The sequence below is a fragment of the Neopsephotus bourkii genome, unplaced genomic scaffold (genome assembly GCF_033783945.1).
Source record: "Neopsephotus bourkii isolate Nb327-2 ecotype Australia unplaced genomic scaffold, CSIRO-AGI_Nbou_v1 NB_234, whole genome shotgun sequence".
NCBI lineage: Eukaryota > Metazoa > Chordata > Aves > Psittaciformes > Psittacidae > Neopsephotus > Neopsephotus bourkii.
Window position 1 is genome coordinate 5,067,480 of NW_026900744.1, and position 17,254 is coordinate 5,084,733.

Sequence of the window (17,254 nt, forward strand, 5' to 3'; positions counted from 1 at the left end):
ATTTGCAGATCATTAGATTCCTGCACTTTAATAATACAGTTTGCAAATAAAATTTTCATCCAGTTTGCCTGCCTTATTGAATCAGTACTTGTTTCCTTTTCTCCAGAGTATATGACATTTAACATGATACTGTGTCCTACCAGCAGCTGACTATAAAATACACCCAGGATAAAGACAGACACGAGTAACAGCAAAACAACCACTTCTTTCCCCTCTTTTAAGCCAAGTTACATTTAATGGGGTCTGTGCAGAAATATGACTGAAGAGATATAAAATCTTCTTTGACAAGCTCCATTGTGTCTTCACTGACTAAAAAATACGCTTCCGCTTTTCTCACATATAACTTCAAAAAAAAGAGTTGCTGTTAACTAAGTACCCACTTCAACAAAACAGTCAAGCACGTGCTCAAGTTTTGCTGTTATGACCTACTGAATATCACCGCCTTTCAGTTACAGCCTAGTGATTTCCCTGGTAAGGATTTATGAATGGCAGAGAGTCAAAGAACCATCTTTAAAATTCTGGATAGGTTTGTATGAGCAGTTAAAATTTTAACCAATCAACCTCATTTTGGGTTCTTCGATGGATAATAAAATCTAATGGCACTTTTACTGTATTATTTCTCAGAGCAGACTTGCCCCAATGTAATTTTAGTATCTGAAGTGCTTATGAACAGCCACATTACATATAAAATCTGAATGCATGGAAGAACAGGAAAGCACAAGCTATTTCTCTCTCAATATTCTTGCTGTTTCAATGACTTTTCAATGAAACATCAATAATATTTGCAACTACAGAATTTTACCCTCACTCGTTGAGCCTTTAACCAAATACAAACTACAGGACTTAACCAAACAGCATCAAAGGAAATGCAGACTGGCTTAATAAGCAATAAGGAAATTGGTGCAAAATAATGTTCTCAGACCGTGGAACTACATTTTTTTACTATTACTTAAGGATCTCACAATAAACTAAGTGATAATATTCTTACTAGAGACAATGTTTAGGGAAAAGGTTTTCATCATCTCAAGCTAAGGAACTGAAGTGTCTGTATCTTACCTACCTACCACAAAGAAACACTGCAGAAATAGTTCCTGGAAAAACAGGCTTAAGCACACAGCCTGGAAGGGCTTCAGAAAACTTGCACCACAGAAGGATTAGGAATACCAGACTCTGAAATCTTTAATGTAGGGCAACTAATTTTTACAAAAGGTTCCTGAGCTGGAAGCTGTGTGTCAGTTCAACACAATATAGCATTACAATAGCAGCCTTCCAGTATGTGAAGGGGGCCTGTAGGGATGCTGGGGAGGGACTCTTCATTAAGCACTGTAGCGATAGGACAAGGGGTAATGGGTTAAAACTTAAACAGGGGAAGTTTAGATTGGATACAAGGAGGAAATTCTTTACTGTAAGGGTGGTGTGGCACTGGAATAGGTTGCCCAGGGAGGTTGTGAATGCTCCATCCCTGGCAGTGTTCAAGGCCAGGTTGGACGAGGCCTTGGGTGATATGGTTTAGTGTGAGGTGTCCCTGCCCATGGCAGGGGGGTTGGAACTGGATGATCTTAAGGTGCTTTCCAACCCTAACTATTCTATGATTCTATGATTCTAATATAAGGACTCCACAGCCAGGAACTAAGTCCAGTACAGGGGCTATTGTCTGAGAAACCCTGAGAACATACAAGAAAGGGCACCATCCAGAAGAATGCAGAAGACATCAGAAGTGTGGGATCTGTTTAAGACCCAAGCAAAATTCATTTATGCTTTGGACCCAACAAAAAACAATCATTTGCGAAACACTGCTATTGCCCTTCGCTGGGTAGGACAATGATATTTTCCTCTGAAGCAAAGCCTTACCCGTAAGCACCATTACTGATCAGTTTGATAGTTTCAAACTCTTCTTCAGACGGAGTTTTCTTTGACTGGACAGAGGCTCCACGGCTCTAGGGAAAGAAGAAAACGGAAATCAGGAACAGGAATTACTTCATTCTATACATCACCTTTTGGTCCTTTTCTTCTTTAAGCAGCATTCACCCAATCTCAACACATACCTAAACATCTGGATGTATCTCTAACTGTCTGTATTTCTAGTACCCTTGCAGACGATCTCACAAATTATTAGCACCAAAAGTCAGTGGACTGCAAGATTCAGGCCTTTCCTCAACATTACATTTTAAAAGACAATAAACAACTAAAGATCCTTGAAACTTAGAGGTTATAGAATTAAATTTTTCCAATTGTCTGTTACTAAAGTCAACTCCTTCAAAACTCATCTGATTTTACAAATGCTGCTCCAAAGAACTGCTCCAGATGTTTTTTGTTTGCAACTCAAAAAAACATCACCAAAACTTGATGATAATGCCTGTTTGGAACTTTTAAGCATTTCATCACCACAGTACAGAGATTTCCACCTTTTTATGAGTGTTTTAATGTGTTCTTTTAAATGTCAGCACTTGGGTTTTGGTTTTTTTTTTTTTTAATTAAAATTACTCTGCATTATAATTAATTCTTTATTGCAGACTACTTCTTTCCAGAGATAAAAAAAAACTGTGCTAGACAGAGTGAGTATTACTGCTTTACCTCGACCGAATCATCTGTCTCAGGAGTGTCTGGGCTGTCATAGCTATTCAGCTGGGCCATTTCTGAAAAGAAAGAGGAAAGATTATTCCTAATGATCTCAATCAAACACTATTCTCTTTGTTTATACAAGACAAACAGGATTTTAAGAGGTGCTTGTAGATGATGAAGGACATTTTTCCCCTCTGTAAAAAGTCACCCCAATTATACAGTGATAACCTTTAACATGGTAGAAGCTGCAGGCAGTATTTTGTATAAAGATGAATATAATTAATTGCTCTAATTTCAGCCTGACTTATTCGAGATGGTTTCTATAATAAGTAAAAGCAATAAATGCATGTTTGGGGAAACTGCTATCTAGTTAATATTAAAAGCTATTCCATGCATGCATGTCTGCGTATAGCCTGGTGGCACCTCTGTAGTCCTCAAAAGAAAATGCATTACACTTCAAACAATCTCCCTGCATGAAATCTGTCTGATTCTGCAAAATGCTGAGCAGCAACAAACTGGGAGAAAGCCAGTTTAGGCTACTCAGCTGTCTTAGGAGATGCTATAAACTTTGCAAACCCAAATCCTACAGTAACTACTAGTCTCTGAACAGACACCACTGACATTTCTGGGTGCCCTCCTTACAGAAAGGAAATAAGGCACCTTGACATCTCCACACATCTCTAAAGAAAATTTGACTTTAGTAAAGGGAATTAATGATGGAAAGGTTCTCTCCCATGACAGGGATCAAAGGAAATTTCCCTTTAATGTCAGATTTCAACAAATGCTATTAAATTGCATTTAGCAATCTCTGGTAGAAATTTTCCCGAAGAGCTCTTCACTTGAAGTCAACCTGTCATTGTCATTCCGATAAACACCACAGAAGTTAAACTAGTCCTATCCAGACAACTAACTTATGCTAAAACTATGCTCTCCTGAGAAAATAAAAAGTACAGTTCAATCACTCAAATATTCCACAGTAACCTCCAGTTTCTGCCACTTTCTATTGTTGTTGAGCAAGCTATGCATGCTCCTAAAACTTGCCATAGGATTAGCAAAGGGCCAGGCAGAAATATCAACTCACAAATTCCAAAGGTAGGATCTTGTGGGCCTCTGTATGTTTACAGCATATTCAATTTACCATATGGAATTCTGGCACCTAGCAGAAAAGCTGTTACTCTCTTCTAAAGCATTACTCTCTTTAGCTTCACTGCTATGGGAGACCTAAAAATACAACATTATCTCCACCTAAAAATTTGTACTAGTCCTCGTTTCTTCTGGAAAATCACAACAGATGCACTTTTCCCAGAGAGGACAACAAAGTGAGATGATAGGATACTTTCCAACCAGGCCACCAGCAGGAAGGCAGATCATTAGAGTAACAGCTAGACTTACTTTTACTGTCCAACAGCACAGAGAAAACAGTTAAATCATAAAGCTGTTTTCTAACACTTTCAGCTATAGTACTATAACACAGGGAGACATTATTACATCGTAAGTAAAGGATTGTCACTGTTGATGTGCGACCATTAGCCCAGCAACATTCCTTTGAGACATGGGGCTGGAAAGGACAGTCTAGAATTTGACAGCAAACAGGAAAATAAGGAAAAATGGCCTAGAAATTAAACCAATAAAACAAAAGCCTCCTTCAGCTATGCAGTGATCAGGATGTCTGGTTATCCCTTCAGCAGTTTGGAGAGTACAAACCAAGAGTTCTCACCCTCCAAGGGATCCCTGGTGAGTCCCAGCTGGCTGATAATATAACGAGGAATGTCACATTTAATTCCTTGCCCTTCCTTGGCATGGCCTTCTGCAGCTTCTAACAAATGGTAGAACTCTTCAGGATCAAACTCCTAGAGGAAGGGGGTGAGAAAGAGAAGAGGTAAATGACTCAGCTTTACAATTACAAAAGTTTCTTCCCCCATATAGGAGATTCCTTGGAAACATCCAAAGTTAATTCTGGGCTCAGCAGTGATAGAAAACATTTGCAGCTACAACAAGTAAGTCAATGCATTCCACTCTGCTCTGCAAAAATGGCAGACATTCACAGCCTGCTGGACGTTCACTGCCTCAGATCTGCAAATCAAAACAGGAAAAGGACTGTAGGGATTTTTCATGAACCTATAATGGACTACTGGAAAACAATGTCATGATAATGTAAGCATCGCTGTGGACACACTTCCTGATTTTGTCACATTGAGGTGTGCCAAGAAAAGGTCTGTGATGAGGACTGAAGTGACTTCTTCTGCCACCTCCATCTGACAGGTGAGTTAAGCCAATATAAACCTCTCCTGCTTTCAAATGTCACTTCTGATCAACCCATACACCCACCCAATCCAGTAACTGTCCCGAACTTAGCAACTGCTAATAAAATGGTTAATAAAATAGCAATTGCTATTTCATCAGCACTGAAGATTTCACTTCCTATGAGAGAAATGCTGCAGCAGTATTTCTTGTACTATTCAATAGAAGATCATGTTATCAACTCAGTCTTGGTGTATATGATCTCTAAAGGCAAGGAAAGACTATAAGAAGGAGTGATCTCCTTCACTAGACTAACAGATACACTTGGAAATAGAAGACAAGCCGTTGGAAGCAGGAGCACTCTGCTTAGAAGCACATTCACTCATCAACTTTAACTCTCCCCTACAAACCTCATCATTCACCAGCAATGAGCAGCTTTGTCAAGACTCTTCAGAAATGTTCTAGTGAAATGGGAGGGCAAAAGGGGAAGTTAGAGCATACAGCTGTGAGGGCATCAGGGAAGAACTGGTCTGAGTGTGCCAGCAGCGTAAGAGAAAAGAGAGCACAGAACTGTAAACAAGAAAGAGAAATTAGAGATTGTGATGATATAGACATTTGAATGGTTAGAGAAACAGAGAAAAGACGCACATCTTGACTGCTCTAAGCAATGCTGACTGTATACATTCTGTCACCATTTATATACACATGTATATGTATTATGTATATATATTATGTGTATATATATGTATTATGTGTATATATGTATACATACATGCATATATATGTATTATATATAATAATATATATGATACAGGGAAATAATATGATACAGGTGAATGGGAAGACATAGTTTTCTATGGAACTGGAGATCATCTACTGGTGAGTAAAGGACAAAAGAAAAAAAGTCTGGTAGCAAAAAATTCAAGCGTACAAAAAGTTAAGAAATTTAATAAATTCCAGTTCTGTCCTCTTTCTGGCAGATTTATTTAATCATTTGAATAGAGAGGAATGAACGCCACTAAAGGGAGGCAGGCGCTATGGGAAAATGAACTGGAAAAAAAGAATAAATTACATACTTTTTCCCAAAGATGGTTTCAGTGACACACAAAACATTATTATTTTCTTGAAGCTCCAGAGGTTCACAGCCCATAAATGAACATTTCACAGCCCAACAGGTAATAAAAAGACTGAAGCCAAATAACTAATGTTTAATATTTAAATGCTTTCTTCCCTATTACAACAACCAAAACCATTACAATCACCGCCTATGTGATCAGTTACTTAACTTGCAAGGAAGAAATACGGATGAGCTTTGTTACTAAAATTAACCTTAATATTAAATACTTAGAAAAACTGTTTATGAATTCACAAACAATTGAAACTAAAGGTTAAGCTGTAAAAGAAGTATGCGAGACAATCAAAACAACATGGAGTCATCAAGCTATTTAAATGGTTGACTATCCTCTACTATATTTCTTGTTGTTTTATATGATATAAGGAACATCCATATTTAATTCTTCATGTCAACAGAATACAATATGTTTTGGAGCAAAAAAAAAAGCTAGGAAGGCAATGCAGGTTAAAAAATACCCAGGAAACACTAATATACAGGTCAAAATATTATACTTTGAAGTCTAGCCACTTCATTGTCAAGGTTGTCACTACATGCTTTGGAGTTCATTACTCAAACATCAATGACTTTCCTGCTTCCACCTGCTCCCACTCACTTTGCAGAACATCAGGTGCAGAAGATACTGGAGGACCTTGGAGATGTATTGATTTGCAGCAAAAAGCTGGCTTGAGTTTGGAACTGCTTGCTTAGTAAAACTTCAGTAAGTTTTATGTTTTCCCAGATGACATGTTACTAACAGGGCGTATACAAGCATAAATGACAATGATTAACACAGCAAATACAAACCCAATAAGCTTAAATTTATTTCATTTCTTCATTGTTTTTACTTCCAAAAAAAAGATTTCAAAGAAGTACTGGAGTCGCTAAACTCATCTAAATCACAAAAATAGTTTTGAAAGCCAAAGAATCCCCAGTTTAAATGGAGGTTTGCCCAGGATTTTCAATGTAATCTAATGGAGACTTCTTGAATAAGTAAGTGTAGGTATCTGTCTTCCTGGCTGTACAAGATAGATGGTCATATTCTGGTTGTACTTCATGACTGACAGTGGTCCTCCCTGCACCACAGGGTTCACAGCAGAGCAATCCATCTGATGCAAGAGAACCCTCCAAAGTTTACTGGTTCTCAGTACTTCTGCAGGTGTTTTTAAAAGCTGGTATCATCAGAAACATTGGAACACTCTTGTCTACTCTGTCTAAGAAAGCTCTGCAAAACTCATTTACCCTCTAGTGACTCAACTGCTAAAGGCTGTCCATGGACACACTGTCTTCAACGTGCCTCAGATGTTAACTATACATCTAGATCAAGCTACAGATTCACAAGTTTACCAACTTCTCTGACGTCTCAAAACTATGTGGCTTCCCTGTCATTCTTCTGTGCAGAAAGAACCATCAGACAGTGTGCTTTGACACACCAGGGTATCTGATCCTGTCATTTCCTGAGTTCTACTGTAGGTTTGAGACACCTTCTCTCACACTCCAGCAATTTTTTGTGACTCTTCCCTATGCTCTCACCAAAGCTTTTCAACATCCTTTTGCAATACAGTCACAGAATAATGAATAACCACAGCACTGTGTACACCAGAGGCCAAATCACATCTTTCCACTGTTCAAGGCCAGGCTGAAAGGGGCCTTGAGCAACCTGGTCTAGTGGAAGGTAACCCTGCCCATGGCAGGGGTATTGGAACTAGATGACCTTTAAAGGTCCCTTCCAACTCCAAACACTCTATGATTCTGTGATATAGAAGGTTTATAGTAACTCTCCTGCTGTGGCATCACAGTAAGAATGCATGTTCAGGCTGCTTCTCCAGTGTACTTACAACATATATTTTGAGTGGCAGGACACAGTGGCCTATTTCATTGAGATGGCCTAAACACTTCACCATTTTTGAGAATTAAATAAAAACCAAAATACATGCTTATTAGCCAGAGTAAGTTAAAAAAAGCAATGAGAGTTGCTTTCCCATGTATTACAATAGCACCACATAGGATTTCAATCCCAGGCTTACAAATCTGCTTGGATGATTCACTGGCCTATCCCTCTGTGCGCACAGCTGGAAAACCTGATACCAGGTTTCTCTGCAATTGCTGGGTCTACAGCAAAGGTCCAAGAACTCGAAGACCATTTACATCATGGAAAGGAACTTCTTCCCTAGTGATAGTACTTTCTTAGCATAGCTCTCTAGGCACCTTATGCACACTATACGTTTACAGGTTCTTTGCTGTAGCTACTAAGCAGAGGAAATCAGGTGGCAGCAAGTAGTATGAAATGATGTCAGTTGCTACATCTGGTCCCTCAGCTATAAATTTTATACTAAAATATAATGTAGCTGCTGTTGCAACAGACAGTCCATTGGGAAGATTCCTCTATATTAATGCAAAAGACACTTAGTACTCCTTTTTTAAATAATACAGATTTATTTTTCATGAATGTTTTGATGAGAGTTTAAAGCTTTCTATTGAGGTTTTGTATTTCTTATATGCTCAAACACACATCACACTCTTTAGGTCACATATGCACTCTCCTGAGGAGCAAACTTACCAGGCACTCAAGCAGCCGAGCTGGTCGTGCAATGATAATCATCAGCTTCTTCACAAGTTGAGTAACGAAGGCAACCTCGGAGCTCTCGGATCGCTCGTGGGCCTGTGGAGAGCAGAACGTCACATTGTGGCCCTAGCAGTGAACTCTTCAGTTTCATGTCTCAGATACTGAATGCAGAGCAATCACCAGCTCAGTAACCATAATTCAGAAGCAAAGGCATGACAGAGTCAGAGCAGGCAATGATCCCGTCTCACTCAAGGATGCCAAGTTACACACAGATTTTCCATTGCAACTGACTCCTTTTACCATGCAAGACAGACTTCAAAAGCTGTATTTGCATTGTACCACCTATCAGTTAATACCACACAGGTTGTGTTTTTATTTTGTTTTTAAAAATGAAAAGAGGAACACTGGTTTTCTCAATTTCACCTCCCACAGAACACTGGCATAGATAATTACTAACAGCCTCATATATTTCTAGACTTCACTTTCAGCTTTACTTTACAAACAGAATTCGAGCCACTTCTGTTCATCATCAAGAAAAACTAACCTGTATTTCTCTTTATTTAATTTTATAAATCCTGCTGGTCAGCTACATATTATATTGTACATATTATACGTACAATATAACACATAATAGCTACATATTATATGTAGGACCAAGCAGACAAGAAAAGCAAAGAGCATATAGAAACTTAACTCAGAGAATTTATTCTTGTCCACTTCTTTTGCTTCACCAGATTGCAGTATAAGCTCAAGGCTTAGTTTCAAGATTATGTGTCTGTGTGAGGTATCTTTTTATAACAATACACACTAAAAAGATAATTAAATTAATCCCCCCTTAAACAAACAACAAATACCACCCCACCCCCCCCCCCGCAAATTACTCTTCTTTTGCTCAAGCGTGCTATAGTTACATTATGAGTGCTGAAGTTCAAATAAAACTATTTCATTGCAGGGTGATAAAAAGATGGTTCCAATAACACGTAAAAACTGAAACTCTGTATAGCTATTCATTTTGGAAGGTCTAAAAATTAGGCTTTAGCACAGCCACAAAGTCCAGAGCTCAGCCAATGGTCCTATGCTGGCAAACAGTCACTTGGTCATAGGAACGCTATTCTATCAATGAGGCTGCAAGCAGCAATGAACTAAAGGTTCATTTAGCATTGTTCATTAGCACCATCTAAGAAAAAGACACAGGTGAAAAGTCAGATCACACCAGAGATCACCTAAAAGAACAGTAAAAGCAGAAATTCAGAGCTAGAAACATACAGGCAGCGTTTTCAATAAAACATGCCCGATCTTTTGTTACCAAACAAAGTAAAATTCAGAAAATTATTATTTCTCATTAGGACACAGGTCAGACTAACGGATTTTGAATTGTCTCCTTCAGCACTGAGAAGCCAGGGCGAGAATTTTAACCTGTTTTTAACCTTGAAGAAAACAATGTACCTGCTAGTTCATTATCTCAAAGCAGTATCTGAGATGCTTCCTGGCTACAGAGCCTTAAAAAGAAGGTAATTTCAAAAGCACTGAAGTAAGTCGTGATATTTTTTTTCCTAACTGAAAGCTATTTTCTAATTATAAAATAGAAAATAATCAGAATGAAGGTGATCAGTATTCACTCTGTGTCCCCTAATGCATTATGCAAACTCATAAGTTAAAATATGAATTCTAGAGCGAATTAATGCTTTCATATTTGAAAAGCCATTCCAGATCACCAGGGGTTAGCTGTGCTGAAATGAATAAATAACATCAACAACTTTGTACCATTTGAAAAATGAGCCATGCAACTGGAAAGTCCTTTTCCCCCCATATAAGTTATATTACACAAAAAATATCAATCATTCATCAGTTTGCATCCATTTGTACTGTTAAGCAATCTTTTAAATCAAGTCCTTTCGTTTTCTCTTTTTCTCATCTATGACAATTTAGGCAAAACAATTTGAAAATGTAACTAATTTCATCAGGTGCCTGTTTTGGAAATGAAAAGCCAAACCATGACTGCCAAATGATACAAAAAGCAAAAGGATAAAAAAAACCAAACACAACTTGTAAGAGCCACTCAGCCATCATCTCTGCACAGCGCTGCTCTTCCAAGATCCTCAGCAAAACTGCCTCTTCTTGTTTCCTTCTCACACAGGACAGCCCGGACATCCCTACAGACATCTTGTGCGCAATCTGTCTCAAGGACAGCGTGTGGAAACCAGAGAGTTATACAGCCAAGCACTGCCTGCAGCTTCCATGTGCCTTGGCATGAGGCGTGCCATCTCATCAGTGCTTCCCAGTGATGACACGCTTGTCTGCAGGTTTCTGATGGCCTTTCAGGGTTTCCTCCCCTCCCGCCTCCCAAGGGGAGGAGGGAGAAGCTATAGGGGCTGTGGGTAGGGGCTGATGCCATTCCTGCACACATTGCCAGTGACACGTGTACAGGAGGTAGCAATGGATAATTTACAGACCGATTCCCTTATCTGAAAGACCCATCCGTCACTAACTGTAGCTACTGGGGCATGAAATTAAAATCACTGTCCTCCCCTGGGGTTCAGCAGGACCAATAACTGGGATATGCAACTCACAATGCTGTAATTAAGCTAATATACTGCAGGAAACCAAAACAATAGACCTGCAATGCCAAGAACCAATAAATTTACACTCAGGCTCATATTAAGACAGCAATCCCAATCAGAATATCCATTTGCCAATGTGCAGCATCAGTCACTGCAGTGTAATACTAATACTTTTCCCTGTTCCTTCTGTTCTATGCACAGAAACACCTGTAATCTTTCACCTTCCTCACCAATTGGCTACACCTATGCAAAAGCCTTTAAATTTCTTTTGGCCACTTTTATCTTGTTAATTCAGCCAAGTAATAACTGACTATAACCATTTTTCCCCCCCCAGTGACCTGAGGTCCTATCCCATCCTCTAAGGCCACTCCCTATGGTAACAGTAAAGAACTGAATGCCACATATTAGTTTTTATTGTTTTATCTTATTTTTCAATAGTCTTACCATGTGAAGTGCAACATTCGTGTTTTCCAAAATAAAGAAAATACCTTACATTCATTTTTACTTCAGGATAATTTCAATGACACAATAAGCAATAGTTTTTTTTCTGGCTAAAAGACATTATTTCACGCTCCAAACAAGAGAGAAGATCTCATTTGCCATATAATGAGATTTGTTGGCATTTTATTACAAAAGCCAGGATCTAAAAACTTTTAAAAGCTTTCTGGTTTGGTATATATAAAGAGCTCATTATTTACTTACCAAATTACTCTGTTGTATTCCTACAATGTAAAGTAGACTCAAACCGCAACACATTGCATCAGGTTTCTTTTCTATGGTTTGAAATACTGTGCAAGTTTAGTTTGTCAGCGCATGTCACAACTGTCCCCTTAAAAAAGAATGTCAAGAGAATCCATTCTTTCACAGTAAAACTATATGAAAGTCCGTGGATATTCCTGCCACCTTCTGACCTCATTATTCACCAATAAACCATCTTCCCAGTCTGTCTGTATGTTATAAAAATATACCATAAAACTACATATCCTACTGCACAGACCATGCAACTGCCCAAGTGGAAGAGATATTTTGATAAGCTTCCAGTTGGTATTACTTATATAGCATGTAACTCTGTGTGATACCCTACAAGCTAAGCAAAGACCCTCAAATTTGGAATCATCTGAACTTGACTCCAAACTTCCTGTGTTTCAGGTGGGTCCTCCAAAAGAAATATTCCCACCAATTTCTATATATTTAGGATGAAATGTGCCAATTACTTCCTTTCAGAATGCAGTCTGGAGGGCAGAGCACAGACTGGCAAGCAGGGGAAAACAAGTAGCTTTTAAATATTAAAATATTGAAAAGCCAAGGAATTACGATAGGACATTAAAAACAAATGAGAAAGATACAGAATGAAGTCTTTGACATTTCTCTGCTGTCTTTAATTTCCTTGTCTTCTTCTTTCCCAGCCTGTTCTGCCTCCCTTGTTTCTAAGCTTTCCCTTTAATTGTGTCTTGCCCACTTAACTTCCTAAAGTAAATCAATTCAACTTAAGAACTGACCCTTCTCTCAGCCCCACTCTGCAGAGGTTAAGGAGGAAGAGGTCAAAGAGAGAGCCCTGAACATCTATTCGTGAACAAGCTCAAAGACAACTATCGTATCTTCTCTAATAACAGTTCAATGTCATCCTTCCCTGTGCTAAGGAGCAGCAGTTTAATGCATGTAGGATCAAGGGGAAAAGGACGTTTAAGAAGTGTGTTTTGAGGATTTGTTCTGAGAAAGGGGAGAGGAAAGGAACAAGCAGATTTATGTGACCCAGACCTCAAAGATCCTGATTAATGTCTTCAGGTCAGAACACAGGCCTGGAAGTACAGCCCAGAAGTGGCTAGACCCAATTTACTGCTCTCTTAATTCCTTATGGTATGAGAAATCATTGTCTACACACAGAGAAGAAAAGTCTTGGAAAATTTCAAGCTCCAAGTATCTGCTACCAAAAGCAGTTAAACACTCTGTAGTCCCCTTGCACCCCTTGAAATGGAAGCTATTTTGCTGAGCACACATACTCACTTCAAGTGAAATCTTTCCAACTTTAAAAACACCACCCAAAAAGGCCTAATCCCTTATTTCATAGCTGATGCATGCAAACACCCTGCTTCCAGGCTCTGGAGATAAAAGGTGCACCCACTGACACATACTTATCTGGATGCATACCCCATCTCCCCTTTAGGTTGCCTGCCCCATATATGCAGGGCTGCTCACATGCCTCTGCCAGCCGCTGCTAGGCTGGGTGATGTTTATTCTGCCCAGAAAGGCTACACTGCCACTTTCAACTTCAGAAACATCTTCCTCTCTCCTAAAGACTACAAATACTGAACAGTTCCTTCAACAAGATGCAGTTACTCCAGCACTGGATGGTGGCATCAGTGGTTAAACTCTTGCACAGCATCCATAGAACACCACTTTTACAAGGAAACACATATTCTACTATTAAACACATCCACAGTGGTTACTGATATCCCATAGCTAGACAACCAACAAGGCCTCGAAAGATATTCCCTACCTCTCTTGATCTGCCAAAATTACTTTCCCCATCCAGGCAGAACACCACAAAACCAAACACCATTCATTTCTCCCCCACGCATACCAAATATCAGGGAAATTGCAGCCACACTCATAAAAAGGGTAGCCAGAGATTTTAGCTGATACAAGGTACAATTCTGAAGTTTCACAATGCTTTTTAATACAATAATTGCATATTAAAATAGTATTTTTATTCATCTGCCATTTCCTAATGTCTGAAAAGAGTGGCAAAGGGGCACCCATGGCGATTCATGCCAGTGGGTTGCCAAACTGATCAATGACATATAAATACACCTTCACCAAATAGATTCGAAAGCATCACAGAAAAGTAATTATTTCATGTGTTCTGTTTCTAGGTGTCTCTGTTATCTGATACAGCAATCTTTGTAAATCCTGTTTTCAGCTTGCTATCTCCTTAAATCAAAGCAGAGGGTTAAGGAAACATTCCCAAATAGAGGTCAGGACCCAGCAACTGGTAATAGCACTAACTCTTCACAACAGCTATAGCATGAATTCTGAGAGATGTTTTTAATTCAATATTATTTTCGTTTTAAAGGAAAAGAGCAATTTCTAATGAGCAGCTGAATCACACTGAGCATGCATTAAAATTGTGCCCCCTTGTGTATTTTCCTATGCTTTGAACACCACACAACGCACTGAAGTACTAAAAACCCCACAACCGGATTAAGTTCAGCTCAAGAAAACCTTTTATGAAAAATTTATAGCAACACTACAAACTATGGTGTTTTCACTCCTTGAAGGCCCTATTGTAATTAATAAGTCATTCAGAGGTTTGAAGTACATGAAAGAAAAGTTCAGTAATTTCCTTCATCTGGATGAACCCAATTTTCATAAATGGCAAAGACTTCCTTTGACTTACTCATATGCATATTTAATTTGTACAAACTACGTACACAGGTGAAGTGACTTACTCACATCTGCCCGTGGCAAATCAACAGCAGACAGGAACAACTCAGATCCCCTGACATCCCCACCCGCTGCCCTTCCCCCCAGAATCCACAACACTGTCTCTCCTAAAACCAAAGCTCTGGCTATTATTCAAAGTTTGAACCAAAACAATATATTCCACTTTTCAGAGAGCACTTACATCCTGGAGAAGTTTCTCCAAGTTTTCCTGCAGCTCATAAAAGTACCGAGAAGTAATAAGACCTTCACGTGATTTATCTAGGCAATCTCTGGCCAGTTCAATAACTTGATGATGAATGAAACTTAGGACTCCATCTGCTAATTGCAGCACGTTCTCTGGAGCATTAGAGGCAATAAACTCAGCCAGCCGCTCTTCCATCTGTGCCGTGGCCTAAGAGTACAGAATAAAGAGAAATTACTCTTCAATTTTACTATCCCAGAACTTAAAACCATAAACAATCGGGTGCTAAAGGAACATACTTGCAATTCCAAAACACAAGAGGCTTTAAAAATATTCCAAAACACAATAGCGTTTTGCTGAGAATTTAAACAGCATTCCCTAGGCAAAAGTTATGTGCACACGAGCAAACAACAAATATTAATCAGAACACACTTTCTGAAAATGCAAATGACCATAAAGATATCTTGGTGCTGAGGCTGTAATTCCTCCCTGGGTCTCCAGAGTAAGGACATACGATATGGAGCAGCTTTCAGACCTTTTAGACAAGACCAGGGAAGCTAAAAATCGTTGCCCCAAGCAAGAGACACATTTCTATCACTATTAAGCCCTGATATCCTGTCTCCAGAGAAACATCTATTTTTCCTATTGGTACAGGAACAGGAAGGAATGGCCGTATTGACAGCTGTGGGATACATGATCTTCTAAACTCATTTCAGTGAGATGTCAGTCTTCTACACTTACTGCAATGAGATCTTACTTTCAATGCTTGATTTTACAGGCTTCAATATGCAGCTTTTTTTCAGAAACTCCATGCTTATTTTGACTGCAGATCACTTCAGCACATTTCAATGTAACTGAACGGGGATTGACTTCCTAAAATCCAAATCTATCTTCATTGCTTCTCTGGTACCAAGAGGCCCAGGGGCAAACTTGATTATTGCCAAAACCTCCAGTATAATTTGGAATGATTTTAAAAGAAAACCCTGCATTTCCAATATGAAAATGGAAAGTCCACCAAAACCAAAGAAGTCTGGATCAGTAAAAAGCAAATTCAAAGCAGTTAAATGTGGAAATCTGAGAGAATGGTATTAAACTTATTTTGAAATGACTTTTTAAAATAGCTTTTTAAAGTGTACACAAAAATAAAGAAAACCTCCCTCTTCCAGCCTTGATGTGATTCAAAATTTAAATAAAAACCCATGGATTAGTTAAAAATATATGGAGAGCCAAAGCATGGCCCTTCTCCTTACTCTTGTAAGCATGTGTCATCCCATTACAAGACAGGAGAAATCTAGTAAATATGAAATACATACACAGAACCATAAAGTTTTTCACCCTTTCCATTTGAATCTCTCCATTCAATCTATTTCTTCTACTACAGAAATAACTTATGAAGCAGAGAAAGCAGCTTCAAACTCTCAGCAAACTGCTGTTTGGAAATGGGATGTAGGAGCTGGGCTCCTTCTCCAACAAGCACTACATTAATTCTGAGCTTGGTCACAAGTTCATTGAATGCAGTATTGAAAAAGTGATTCTTTACCTTTGGAAACCTTTCTTTGTACACATGATTCATCATTATTATTTCACTGTCAAAGGAAATTGGGGAGCGACCCGGGCTAGAGGAGAAAAGAAAGCACGTTATCATTTATAGATATCACATCAAAACCCTCCAAAATCCATTGATGGTCATAATGCTGCCACACTGACTGCAACCCTTCCAAAACTTTTACTTCAGTAATGGGCAGATGCTTAAATTCAGAGAAAATGATAGCAAGCAGTGGCAGTCTACAGTATCTGAAAGCTGCTAACACTCCAGTCTTCACATGAACTGAAGCAGAAACTCACCTATTTTCACCAAATGCAAACCCTAACATACAAGCAGCACACAAAACCTCAGTGCATGTGTTGTAGGTACAGCTGATATTCCCCTTGTTCTCTTCTTACTGCCCTCCCTGGCAGTGGTAGCAGCCCTGCTCAGAAAGAAATCACTGCTGTCTCTAGTCCCTAGTGCCAGAAGGGAGCAGAGTAAACCGAGACAAGGAACTTGGGATGACTTGCTTTGCTTTGTCTGAAGGATACCACACTAGAGTAAGGATGTACGAGCAGTGCTACTCAGCTAAATCTTATACAAATACCACCAACACTAAGAACAGTATATTTCTATGAAAACTGCACTCCCTTGAGGCATGTTACGCCACGGATGCATATGCATGTATGCATAGACTAGCCAGCAACTTCAAGGCACACCAAAAAAATCCAGGACACTAAATCTCAACAAACTGCATTTATATTACTGTTTGGGTGGGTTTTCTCAAGCAGAGTTGCATCTCATTTCATCACATCTGATGGTACGCAGTGCTCTGACTCATGCTGCCACTGAGGACAGCCGGAGTGAGGTAATGCAGATAATCCCTCACTACAGGATCGCCTACAGCATCTCATTTCTCCAGTTACCTTGTTTTAATGATCAAGACAAGCAAGGGCCTCAATTATTTGGCATCTTACAAGATCGTTGTCTTTATGATTTCAGGAGTACTACATATTGCTAAAAATATTTCCTCTATGCCAAAAAAATACAATCTTGTCTT

At 39.0% G+C, this 17,254-nt stretch overlaps 1 protein-coding gene across 16 annotated transcripts in view; it reads right to left on the bottom strand.

The window, feature by feature from the left end:
* The window catches only part of MAST2 (microtubule associated serine/threonine kinase 2), a 201,268-nt gene that overhangs the window by 27,019 nt on the left and 156,995 nt on the right, over positions 1 to 17,254 (bottom strand). For all 16 annotated transcript variants that reach the window (XM_061344957.1, XM_061344962.1, XM_061344956.1 and 13 more), the window contains 6 exons: positions 16,207 to 16,282; positions 14,667 to 14,876; positions 8,475 to 8,576; positions 4,280 to 4,412; positions 2,575 to 2,636; positions 1,852 to 1,937 (listed from right to left, as the gene is read on the bottom strand). In XM_061344957.1, the coding sequence (XP_061200941.1) occupies positions 1,852 to 1,937; positions 2,575 to 2,636; positions 4,280 to 4,412; positions 8,475 to 8,576; positions 14,667 to 14,876; positions 16,207 to 16,282 (669 nt within the window). The remainder of the gene's footprint in view (positions 1 to 1,851; positions 1,938 to 2,574; positions 2,637 to 4,279; positions 4,413 to 8,474; positions 8,577 to 14,666; positions 14,877 to 16,206; positions 16,283 to 17,254) is intronic.